At 43.4% G+C, this 13,324-nt stretch overlaps 1 protein-coding gene across 2 annotated transcripts; it reads right to left on the bottom strand.

Moving 5' to 3' along the window:
* Positions 1–4,241: 4,241 nt before the first annotated feature.
* Positions 4,242–12,314, bottom strand: arrdc3b (arrestin domain containing 3b). Of its 2 annotated transcripts, none has more exons than XM_018745075.2 (8): positions 11,736–12,314; positions 8,924–9,005; positions 8,651–8,798; positions 8,021–8,123; positions 7,319–7,575; positions 6,703–6,865; positions 6,383–6,525; positions 4,242–6,086 (listed from the first exon to the last, which is right to left on the bottom strand). In XM_018745075.2, exons 1-8 carry the CDS (start codon positions 12,013–12,015, stop codon positions 5,916–5,918), a joined length of 1,347 nt encoding a protein of 448 aa, XP_018600591.2. In that variant the 5' UTR covers positions 12,016–12,314; the 3' UTR covers positions 4,242–5,915. The 2 variants fall into 2 exon arrangements, with proteins under 2 accessions (XP_018600591.2, XP_018600592.2); XM_018745076.2 differs by having other exon boundaries at positions 6,005–6,228; positions 11,736–12,312.
* Between the last annotated feature and the right edge of the window lie 1,010 nt (positions 12,315–13,324).

The raw sequence follows: 13,324 nt of genomic DNA, 5'->3' as shown, positions 1-13,324 counted from the left end.
ACATTTTCTGAACCGCTTGTCCCATACGGGGTTGCGGGGAACCAGAGCCTAACCCGGTAACACAGGGCATAAGGCCAGAAGGGGAGGGGACACACCCAGGACGGGACGCCAGTCCGTCGCAAGGCACCCCAAGCAGGACCCGAACCCCAGACCCACCGGAGAGCAGGACTGTGGTCCAACCCACTGCGCCACCGCGCCCCCGCGCCCCCCCAGTGTTTTCCAGATGAATGGAAATTATATGAATGGAATTATAAAGTGACTTACAATGTTAAGCTACTTACATTTATTACAGCTGGGTAATGTTTTTATTTTTTTTACTGGAATAATTGAGGGTAAGTACCCTTACTCAAGGGTACTACAGCCAGAGGTGATATTTGAACATAACACCCTTTGGCTCCAAAGCAGCTCAAACCACTGCACTACCAGCTGTGTATTTGAAATCATGTTTATCTGTTTTATTAGTTTTCTTAAAAATATCTTTTGGAACTACGAAAAATATTACATGGCTAACACAATATGTTACATGTACATTTACATCTATGAGTCTCTGTCTAAGGATACAAGTGGAAGACAGAAGTTCTTCCAGACATTTTATTCATGCGGTCACCAACGGTACGAGAACCATTCTGCACTTGGGTCCACACTGTTCATTTCTTGTGTGGATTCCTGTGTGCTGACATCTTTTGTTTTAGGCTTGTTAGGCCAAACTAGAAATGTTGAGATGTTGTGCGTCCGACCCAAAGTAATTCGGCAGACGTGTGTCTCTCAGTGCCCAGTTTGCTCTGGTTAGGACTTGTTAGGGTTAGATGACGGGAGGCGATGGAAATGCTGCTGTTCTTCACCAAGCTGAGTCATGATTCTGCCGGAGAGGGAAACACAAAGTGGTGAGTCACAAAAAGAACTGGATTTTTTTTCTTCTTCAAAAAGAACAGAATGGAACAGCTCAGCTGACAGTTTCTGCAATTAATTGACATGAAAACCATTTCAGACATTTAACATATTTTCTGTTTTTCAGAGTATTCAGTAAATAAAGATGAGTTTGTTAAGCTTCTGTATTCGAACCGTAACTGAGAAAAGTTTCGCAGTTCGAGACCACGGACGATCAAGTCACTGCCTGTGGAATTTCAAACCAAAGTTAACAGAAAAATGTACGATGAAAAAGAGAAAAGTTAGAAGCAGTATGAACAGGGTCATACTGTATACTGGTGAGTCACAAACCAAAGTTCAAATTTTAAGTATTAAAATTCCAAACTCAGGCTCCTCAATGTTAAAAATAAATAATGGCTGAATTCTTCCAACGTGCTGTTGCTGCCGCGAAGGAACGACTAACAAGCGTTGACCTCTAAAAGTCAGGTGTTGTTTGACCTTCACCAGCAGATGACGTTAGAGTATGTCCAGAGGGCCCTGGACGTGACGCTACCCCATCACACACGGTCGGGATTTTATGCATAATATAATCACACAACTTGATGCTTCTGTTATTTTGTGTCCAAGGGTACCGTCGCTCAGATAGGCTGTCAACAGCATGGCATTTTGCTTAGCAAAGGTCGGGTAAATCAAATTACAGGGACATGGAGCTGAAGACACAGCATGGAGATACATGTGGCTATGAATCCTATCCATTTCTTATTTCCCAGCTTAGACGATGGAAGCTTAATATGTCAGGCAAATCAGATTGTGCTTATTGCAGCACAAAAAAGTAAATAAATGTGTGTATCACTCATAAAATCAGCTAATTTGTCCCAGAAGAGTTGAGCTCACACCTGTGTGCGAAGCCCTTTCACACCTGTTCAAAGTAACATTTCACTCCTGGTCTATACTAAACTCTTTCCTGAAATGCCTCTGAGAGACTCTTGTCATTCCCGATGATCATGGTGATTAATGTACTAAATGTTACAATACCAACCGACGCCATTTTGGCCAATATTTCACGAATAGTGCCCAGAACGGAAATTAATGTCAAGAGGTGTTTCCTGTTCTAAATAATGAGCAGCTGCACAAGGGAGGATGGATTTCGGATCTTGGCGACAGAGTAAAAGCAGCGTATTACCTGTCCTTCCGGTAGAGACACATGTTGGCACAGGAGCCGCATGCTGCCTGGACTGTGACGGCCTTGGCACCACGAAGCGCCCTGCCAGGGGATGGCGCCAGGGCCGAGCAGGACGAAGGTTCGGCCGAAGAGGTGTGGCTCGTAGGATAGTTGGCCATTGGCTTTGTTGGCTCAGCTGATGAAAAAGCTCTTGCCGGAAGTGTCACGGATTCGTGTTGTGAACTGATTTATTACTCCATAACTGTGGGACAGAACTGGGACTGCAGAGGACTTGGCAAGAAGGGGGAAACACTATTTACCATGTTATGTGTACATTGCTTATTCAGTACAGCTCCTCTGCCACATCAGAGCAATCAATATGAATGATTCTATGAATCAGTACCTTTTCTGCTGTGTCATGAGCATTTCTATCAAAAGGTGAATTGGATTCTTTATGTACAAATGTGAATTCATACATTTAGTCAGCATTGCGTGTCTCCAACGCCTTCATTACACTGGTTCTACAGTAAATCTACAGTGCACCTTAGAAATGTGTGAAAGGAGAGTTTTGAGTCAATTTGATGAGCTGTGGCACATATTGCTGTTTCTCATCATTTCTAGTGTTGGTTTTCCATCTGCTCAGAGGAGCGAATCAGTCGCACTGGACACTGGACAAAGCACAGGTGCACATAAGAGCTTTTACTTGATGAGAGAATTTTGACTTTCTTATGAGCTGTAAACTCATCCAGTGTTTTATGGTGGGTTTAAAAGTGTAAGACATAAAGGAAGAATACAGTAGAAAAAGGGATAAGAAAATTGAAGTGCGTTGCTTTGGAGAAAAGTGTTTGCTAAACGAATGAATGTAAATGAAAAGTCGAGATAGTGAAGGGATCCTAGAATTTTATATATATACATATATATTAAAAAAACCTGAATTTTATCAGAAGGAACTTCTGTTTCACCACATCAACTGCCACAGCAAAGCTGCTCAGATGAAGACTGAGACCAGTTTGAAAGAGCAGGTTTTGCTCCTGAAAACCCTCCAGTCCTAAATGACACAATCTGAGGACTGTACAGCACTGGAAAGGATGGCAACTTCTGACATTAATAAAAAATCTTGCCAGAAACAGCCACAGGTTTGGCACCGCACCATGTGACTTTGCCTGAAGGCACAGAGTCTCAGAAATGGCGAAGTCAAAGTAGTTCCTGAGAATAGAGCCCTCGGGGGGGGTCTGGAGCTGTTCTATGGCAATAGACTAGAATATTTCCAAACATGAGAGCTCAGCCCTGGGGAAAACACAACAAGGACTCCACATTTCACATGAATCAAACTGGAAGGGAAGTTCATTACACTGCATCTAGTTTGCAGTCCGAGTCATTTACCGTTGCTCAGCTCCTGAAGTTCCACATGCTATGGATTAGCAGCTGCAGTTACATTTGGTTTATGTAACATTGCATAAGAAACACACACACACACACACACACACACACACACACACACACACACACGTCCAGAGCAGGGTCACAGCAAGCCAGAGCCTAACCCAGCAACACAAGGCTTAAGGCTGGAGGGGGCACCCCAAGCTGGACGCAAACCCCAGACCCACCAGAGAGCAGGCACAGGCCAAACCCGCTGCGCCACCATGGCCCTTCTGCATAAAAAATAAGGGGAAGGGGAAAGTATTGCATGTCTTGGTAGACACTGTGTATGTCATTTCCTCCATGTGGTAAATTTCACACAGACTTCATTGGGAAATGTGAAAACAATTCATATTTTGTTGTAATAAAAATTGTTTATTTTTATTTATTTTTTTTTTTTTTTTTACATACAAGGAAGAACTAGACAAAATTTAAATTCATAACATTAATGTAAAATAATCTATGGAAAATTAACAATGAACTAAAAAAATACAAAGTGATACAGTACAAACAACAAATGGATACATTTTAATGAACAAACAGAATATTGCACTTTGTTACCAAAAACATTTGGACTCCCCTCTCCCATTTAATGTTTTAGCTTCTAACCTTTATATCAGGTAAGTCAGCTTTAACATTAGGGTGTGAATGTCCATGTTATAAACATGGGCACTAAATAGGGGGGGGGGAATTTATATATATATAAAATTTTATATTTTGGATTATTGACCAGAAGTTGAAACAAATCAACATAAACCAAAGTCTGGGAGGGAGTCAGTGCTGCTAGTGTGTGTTTTTTTTTTTTTTTTGTCAATATCAAAATTTCAAATCAAACTTCTCAGTAGAACACGAGTTGCTCAACAGAAGCCATTGTTCCCTATACCCATGATTTTAAAAGGTAGTTTTCAAAAATGCCCCAGGACATAATCAAATCAGGAATCACTGGGAAAATGAAAAAGATTAAAACCGCAACAAAGGACTTGTTTTGGGATTGAGAACCTTGAAGTTTTTGAAGGATCTTCCCTTTGAATCCATTAAAAACAAAGGACACACGAACAAGAAACGAAATGTAAGGATGACACTTCGCCAAGGCAACTATGATAAGATCACTTTTCAGTCTATTGGTTGATATTAAAGAGCGCATGGGTTTAGAGCTCTTAGCGGCTCCCAGCAGAGCACATGCATGCACACAAAACTGCTTCACAAAAACTCAAAGACATCCACTCACGTCTGACAGTATCAGTGAACACACTGATTTTTGACCCTGCTTTATTACCGAGGTGGTCTGTGCAACTGATTTGTTCGAGATCCTCCTTTCCTACTGTAGTTAAGCTTCATCTAGGCATGCTTTACCTTTTTCATAAATGAGTTTTGAAACCAACGTGCTCCTCATTTTAAGCTCTCTGCCCACATTATGGCTAAACTCTGATACAGCATCAACTTCACAATAGTGTTTCACTAGACTAAGTTACGATCAACTTAGCCCATTCCTTGACTATTTTCTTTTACCTTTATCCTCATTTACAAGAAGAAAAGAAAAAAAAAAAAAAAAAAAAAAAAGAAACAGCTGTGTAGAGAAGCTCAGCTGGACCTAAAGGAATGTTGTCTTCAAAAGCTGCCTGCTTGTTTCTGCTCCCTCTCTTCTCCTTCTGCATTCTTCACTGAACAGTGCAACTGAAAGCAGTGACCAATTTTCCAGTTGTTTTGGCCAGTGAGAAAATCACCTGAGTTCGGGGGCTTTTAGGCAGTCAGTAACACAGCCTCACTCAGCGCTCTCGGCAAAAAGGCAAATGCTCAGGACCGCCGCATCGTAGCGCTTCTTCGCTCACCCGCAGTCTCCTGTTTTGCGTGCCCTGTATTTCAGTCACACTCAGCAAAGCCACTTGTACAGACGGCAGACAGCGATGCAGATGACGACTGGCTTGAAGGCAACTGAACTCTGAAATGTAACAATCTGGAAGCAGGAGTCACACTTAGGTGGGCAGCAAATGAGGCAATGGTGAAGGAGCCTGAGTAACATTGAAACATGCTCTGTCCATCCCAGCCCACTTCTCTTTACAAAAATGTAACAAGGCTGAGAAAATTAAAACGCTTCGAAATGCGGGCAGAACTGCCACCTTAGAATTTGTATCTATTGTTTTTAAATATGGTTTTTACTGCATTACTCAATCATGCAGAACAAGACTCCAGATATACAGCCTTCAGACAAATGGAGGAAAAAATGCTCTACCTATCTAGAAGAAAACAAATATTTAAATAAACTTAAAAAAATTAACATATAGAATGAGCATTTTACTCCCCACTGCTGACTTCTGTGATCTGCGATACTACAGTTTTTGTTACATTTCTGTTTGGTTCTCCAATTTTGTGTAATAGAGACTCAAAGCAAGGACACCATTTAGTGGCTAAATCCAATGTCTTCTCAGTCAGAGATTTTCGCCAGATTTCCAAGAGGCCCAACACGAACTCAGTGGACCAGCCAAGAGACTGGTCTGTGCCATTTCAAGAGAGGCCATCCAATGTGCGCCATCTCCCGGGATGCGCCTCTGCATCTCCTGGGGGGGACAGTCTTGCAATTTTTTCCTTTTGTCATTTCTTTTTGTTTGTATGTTGCTCTTCTACAGCAAAGGTGAAACCACTGCAGTAGGAAAAAAATAGAAACCTAATAAACACAGGATGCCCAACTGCTCCGAGTGGGTGACACAGTTCCTTCAGCGCGATGGGCACGTATCAGGCCTGCCCTGCTCAGTTCCATTGACTTGATCTGGATTTGGATCAACCTGGAAGGAATTTTTAAATACCAAGAAGAGTACAAGACTGTTAGAAATTTCAAACTGATTCCTGAGAAGTCTGTTTCCAACAATGGCAACTGAACAGTCAAATGACTGAATTTTGAAAGACTATAAAGTGATATAAATGTTAAGTTTTTCTTACCTCCGAGTAGAGTGGAGGTGGCTGGAATCGGAACTCAGGAATATAGGCAAACAGGGGTCCCTCAAACTCGTTCCGTGCCATAGGCTGTTCCAAGTTGTTCTGCCTCTGCTGCTCTGTGATGACTTCTGCATAGTTGGGTGGTGCTTCACAAGAAAGAAAACAACAGAACAGTTATTATCCCTTCAGTCTGTAAATATTGGTGTGGAGGCAGCTGTCCCTGAAACACAACTAGCTAAGTGTTTTTAAGTCCAGATATTCATCCCTTTCATTCAGAATGGACAGGCTTTTTGAGACGAAGATCCACCGAGGCAATGCCTTACCTTCAGGTCTCTCTAGTAGAGTCATGCCGAGCCAGTTCATGGCCATGCTGCATTGGCTGCTAACAGAGGACGTGCGGCTGCCAAATGGGTGAAGAGGGATGGTGCCGATGACAAGCGGCAGATTGAGGGACAGGTTCACAGCCCCTGGGATATCCACATACACCTACAAGGGAGAGTGGCCCATAGCTGAGATCACAAGACCAAAGAGCGAATCCTCCTGGATTTCTCCTACCACACTGCCATGCTGATGAATTACCGCCATTTCTCCTATAACAATCTGTAATACCCTTGAGGAAGGTATCGAGCCTAAATTGCCCCAGTGAAATTACCTAGCTGTACAAGTGGGTAAATCATGCTAAGTATCTCAAGTATTTAACGTTAGAGAAGCGTCAGTTAAATGAATACATGCAAATGTATACAACCCCAACTGAAGGGCAGCAGATTATAGCCATGATTGTGATTTTCACAAATGCTGTATCTTAAGCATTCGCACTGTGCTTTCTTTAACAGCAATTACCATGTACCAGTATGTACAGATAAGCATAATAACACAGGAAGAGTAAAGATTTTCATACTGTCTCCTTTGAGAATGTCAAGAGCAAGCAGAGAATGTTACCGTGAGTGAGTACTCGACTCGGATGATGCTGCAGTCCAGGATGGAGGGGGACACGGGAGGGATCTTGAGCATTTTCCCGTTCCATGTTTCTGTCTTTCCAGAGGATAGGGACTCCCCGCGTAGGTTGGCAACAAGCTGCTTGACTTCCTTTATTTTCCCTTTAGCAAAGAAGGTCTGTGTTTGGTAGATGGCGGCCTTTGGCATGACCACACGCGATGAGCAGTTCTCGATTTCAGCAAAGATGTGAATCGATTCCCCTGTATAGAGATACTTAAGGATTACTCCAGTTTCCATGGGATTTTTTAAATAAGCCTTACCCAATGCAATGTCCTACTTTATGACCAACAAACACAATCAAGCTATTTATTCAGCTGCATAAACGAGCATAATTGTTTGTACCTTAATATTGTAATTCATATTAGAGAAAAGTTGCCAAATGAAAGAAAAAAAAAAAAAAGAATTCTATGCGAAAAGTTACTACTCTCTTACATCGAAAAAAGTAAGCATGCCAACATCAATGGTAGGCCATGGCCTCTTAATAAGACTTGTATAATCAATGCTACATGGATGTATGTGCATATACTGAATGGTACAGCTTCCCAAAAGGGCTGTAATTTCAAAACGACCATTAAAACGGTACACACCCAGATATAAGAATAAAAAAGGTGACAGTTGTTCCAGTACTAGTTTCCATGTGCTCACCTGGGGTGTAGCCCTTCCTTTCAATTTTGGCACTTAGGGAGATGGGGCCTGAGGTACAGAACCAACAGCACAGAGTCTTGTCTTTTGTGCCTGCCTGAGGGGACTGAGAAAAGAGAGCAAAGGAAAATTTGTGTTCTGGCTGAGTTACTGGGGGAAACATTCACGTGCTCTGTTTGGTCTCTGCTCCAAATCCTTTTATATTTAAACATCCATATAAAAAGGAATTCAACCTCTGCCCTATTAAATGCAGCTCATAACCTGTCCTCTGACCCCACCATCATATATAAAATCCCTTAAATGAAAACATCCAAGTATAATTGAAAAGTCATCTAAAGAAAACAATTGTGCAGGAAAGAGCAACTTAAGTGCTTGTGCAACAATCTGGGCCCGCAAAATTCCAGCCAGTGCCATGTCCGTTGAGTGACGTCTTGTGTTTAATGTCTACGTTCACATCCATCCATCTCTGTCACATCCCTGTGTGTAACAGGTCATTGTCCTAATAGGACAGAGATGCTATGATGCAAAGTTCTCCTACCCTGACTGGCCAAACGCCTCAGCGAGTTATGGGAATGAAGAAGAGGGAACTCGGGCACAGCCGGTTTCCAAGTGCTCTCTTTTTGTTACGCTCACCAGCAACATAGGAGTGTTGATGTCGATGTGTTCGAACACTGTGAATTCCTTCTTCACTTTCATGGGCAGAAGCCAAGGCCTGTGCAGCTCAGCCTTGACCCAGTAGCGCACACTGCCGTGTTTGCCTTCGAAGGAGGTAGCCAGAGGTCTGTGGTAAAAGAGCGGTAAAAACGCAACTTCACCACAGTAATCGGTGACGGCGGTCCATCAAGCACATTTTTAAAGGCTAGCAGGTTGCACTTTTGTCATGTACTTTGGTGAAACGGTACTCACGTCTGAGGAAGCTCTATACTAAATGCGTACTCATGATGTCCTGAATGGATAGTGGTGAGACATTCCTCAGAGTTATCTTCATCTGAAAAAAGGAAAACAATATTCCAAATATACAAATACCATACCTGTCCAATTCTTTATGGAGTCTCCTGAGTAAAACACATATGAAAAGAAACAGTTTAAGATGATAGTTTGCTTTAAAAAAAAAAAAAAAAAAAAAAAAGCCATAACAGGGCAACAAAATGGGGGGGGAACCCACCTGTGCCCACTGACACAATCAAAAGAGACAAGACATTTTATCCACAAAAAAAAGTTAAAAATGGGGACAATTATTTCAGTTTCTCAGGACTGCAAAAGCATATAAATTCCAGCACGGTAATGAATTCCAGCACAACCTTAATTTTACATCCCAGAAACCTCGGACAAAGAAAGGATCTGAAGACAAATGGGTGAAACATATTCTTTATTTAAATGCCACAATCAACACATGCAAAATATTATACACACAAAATGTTACATTTGCAACCAAAAGGGAAAGCTTAAGAAAAAAAGAAGCATTTGCACACGAAGGAAAACCTTTCATTTCCATGCGAAGAGACACTTAACGAAAATATCCTCGTGTGATGGTTGTGCGCTGAGTATTTATTTTAATGTTAAGATTTAAAAGAATTCTTTTTTTTAAACTTGTGACAAAAAAAAAAATCTCCGTTATATTCTCGCCACCTCAGCATTTCGCCACAGGATCACAGCAGCGAGAACTGAGGTAAACAAGTGCTGCGCTGCCAGTGGCGGGCAGACTACAGCAGGACAGGACCGGCCAAAACCGGAGCGAACAGCCTCTCGCAGGCGCGCCAACTCGTACGCGCGCGCAGTGCAGCGCCGCGCAGCGCGCGGCAGGGAGAGCCGCCCAACGGTTTCCTTCCTGGCGCGGGCCGCCGAACAAATTGGGCGCGTGTAGCGCAGCACGGGCCAAACGCAAAGAAGCGCGAGTGGCCCCGCGGCGACACGGTGCTGCGGAAGAAGCCCGTTATTAGTCCTGTAGTGTAGTGTAGTGTAGTGTAGTGTAGGTGTAGCAAAGGCAGAAATAAAGACAGAGTCGAGTGGGCAGTTGAAGTCACGTCTCTTTTATTCGGAAAGACAAAAATGTTGACAACTGTGCGGATCACCACACTGATTGATTACACACATGATGCCGATCGAGCTAAAATGATTAAGATGAACTGTACACACTGCAGCATATGTAATACATGGTACATGGGCAAGGAGTCACCGAATTATGTATTGTATTTCTATTCATATTACATACAGTTTCTTCTCCTCAGAGAACAGGCAAAACAGGGTGAGTTCGGGAGCAGCCAAGAATGAGCACATCTTCAAGATAGCTCTTCTTGCATCGGAAGCGTAGCAAATTACACGTGGCAAGATGTGTCATTTCACGTATTCCATCAAAAGGAGGCATTTCCTAAAATTACCGTTCTCATAGCTTGGAATACACTGGAAGTTACAAGCGAAATTAACTTAGGGATATCTGTCAGATCGTTTGCATTTGGGGCAAATTTACAGATGCATGGTTTGTTCAAACGTGGCTTGTTGTTGTCGTTCAGAGACGTGCTTGAGATCCCTGGATGTGCATTACTTTGTGTTTGTATAATTTACGCAAAGGAACCCAAGTCCCGTTTAGAATGTGTACAGTACAGCAGGTTTTGAGGACTTTTTTCATAGAGCAACGTGTGTATTTCACCAGGAAATGCTCCGTTGACAGGTTGCACAAGTTGCACGTTTTCCTAGTCTATTTCTGCAAAGTTGTGACGTCACTGCAGACGCACGAGACTTCCGCCAATCCGAGGACAGAAAGGCGAGCCTCGTGACCCCCCCCCCCCAACCCCACCCCCACCCCACATCCTCCTCCTCCGCAGCAACCAGTTTCTGAACAGGTTTGAACCGCTTTGAACAAAGGGTGGAAACTTAAGGAAACCATCTGTTATAAGACATTTTCCCCATATGTGACAACGAAATTATTCGAAAGAAAAGTACGTCAGCCATAATACCTTTCACCACGTTTGACCTAGTCCATAACTCTTTACTTGGTTTTGTTAAAAAAAATTCATACACACCGACGCGACCGGCGTCAACCGTGTCGTGTGTAGCAGCTACTTGTTATGTAATTTCAATAACAACTATTATTATTTCACAAGAACCTTCGAGGCTCCAGGTTATCAGCATTCCATATTAGTGGAGTAATGATTAGGAGTAACTGTGCTGTGTACATACATGATTAAATTAGCTCATACTAACAGTCTAGTGTACTGTACTGTACATCACACCATGCATCGTGTACCTGCGCTCCAATAACAGCAACTCCATCACTTGGCCAAGAATTCTTGCACGTGTACCGAAAATGAGCTTCTTAGTTTGTTTTGGGATTCAAATACGACATTCCCATTAATTTTAAAAAGGTGCATTTGCACCACTGCGTTCCAGCTGTTACAGCAAGAAGCTCCGGTTCTTTTCAAGACACTTTGCCAAACGCTTCTTTGCAAGTGAACCACTGACTCAACTCTCTTGGGCAGCTCTGCAAGCACCACACACACAGTCCAGCACAGCAGGTAATATGGAATAAGGAATAAGACAAGTTACCTAGTAGTAAAGGTAACTATCTATTTTAGACACACGTGTACACGGTGTAGTGGTGCGGTACAAGTTACCACCAGGCTCATTCATTGCTATTCCGAGAATTGAACTGGTCGCGTCGAGAGCCCCGCACCATCATCTCTTAAGAAAAACGGGCACAAAATGCGTTTCATCCCCTTACCTCGTTCATGTCCAATTAAGATGTCTCTACGGTTTAAGTATTCCACTTCCTCTGTGTAATTCTGAGTGTAGGCAGTGTTGGATCCGGCATTTCGCGACTCAGTCCAGCGAACTTTGGCCAAACCCTTCGCGTGGATCTTGAGCGACTTGACGCGGATGTCCCCGGTCACTTCGAGCACCACCCTGCCGGAGACCGAGTCCCCGCTCGAGAACACGGGGACGTTGCTGTCATTGAGACAGTCGTAACTCACTGTGAAGCTCTTCACCTTGCCGAGCACCATGATGCCTGCAGCCAGCAGAGAGACACTCTCTCTCTCTCTTTCTCTCTTAGACTTAGTCTACGGAAAGATGTCGGAATGTCTCATAAATGACATAAGACACAACGTCCGGCGTCGCTGTGTTGGAACACGGACCGAAACCCTGGCCTCTGCCTCAAATAAGCCGCAGCTTTCGATCAGTGCTGCCTCCGAAAACAACTCATCTTAGACGCTCGACAGCTAAAGCACGGCGGCGAAGCGCACAGCGCTACGGTCTCCATACAAAGACAAGTTGCGCTTACTCCTCTGCTCACTTTAAGGCAGGATTCGTGGGAAAACAACCGTACTGCGCATGTGCGCAGTGTCGGGCGCGCGGTCCTCTTCCGCTTTCTGAGAGCGTGAAGGCGGGGAGGGGCGGGGCGGGGCGTGGCGGGGGAGGGGGCTCGTGTCCCGCAGCGCCCTCGGCACGACAACAGCTGATGGAGTTGTCTCTCCGTCGCCATGGTTACTCACTTACTCCCTCCGTCCCACTTTAAGCTGAAGGGCGCAAATCGCAGCCTGAAGAGAGCAGCTCGGCAATGTTTGCCTCGATTCTAGACGGAGGCTCACGCAGACGTCCTGCCTCATATTAATCAGAATCAGAATCAGAACGAGCTTTATTGCCAAGTATGTTCGCACATACAAGGGCTATATATGCATATAATCGCTTCCCCTCACGAGTTTTGAACGTTTTGGAAACGACCGACATGCAAATAAATGTTAGATGTCTGTAGTTTCCATTTCATCACTGTAACTGTGTTTTGCAGGAGCCAATACGGCCTTTAGTTTACAGAAAAAAAAAACATACTCACTGTATTATATACTCACGATGAATTCAACGTTCCAGCTACTTAAACACTGCGAAACATAACTGAAACATATTTTGTAAAAGTACTTAATCACGTAATTTAAAGAGTTCATATTATAGCTTGAAAATGTCTCTATGTCTCTTTCTCCTAATGCCATGCGTTTTCTCTGAAATCATGTACGTTGCTTTGAAAAAAACAGTCTCCTAAATGAATAAATGTAACTTAGTGTAAATACCGGTATTGGTGCGTCATCTTGTGGTCAAAGGAGCATTAACATTTGCGGAGCAGCCGACTGAGTGGCGGGTAATAATATCCATTCATTCATTCATTCATTCATTCACTGAGCTCCAGGACACAACCACAGGGCGAAGCACTGAGCTGGCATGAAAGCCGCATTGGTACCAGCTCCACTTCTGCGCTTCTCAGTGCGCAGACAGACGGTTTGCGTTGCACTGCCTGTGCTTTGTGTTCACTTAATTTTGTCT

The sequence above is a fragment of the Scleropages formosus genome, chromosome 6, assembly GCF_900964775.1.
Source record: "Scleropages formosus chromosome 6, fSclFor1.1, whole genome shotgun sequence".
NCBI classification, from domain to species: Eukaryota; Metazoa; Chordata; class Actinopteri; order Osteoglossiformes; family Osteoglossidae; genus Scleropages; species Scleropages formosus.
The sequence above is the reverse complement of the archived record's forward strand: the minus strand, read 5'-3'. Positions and strand labels throughout refer to the sequence as shown.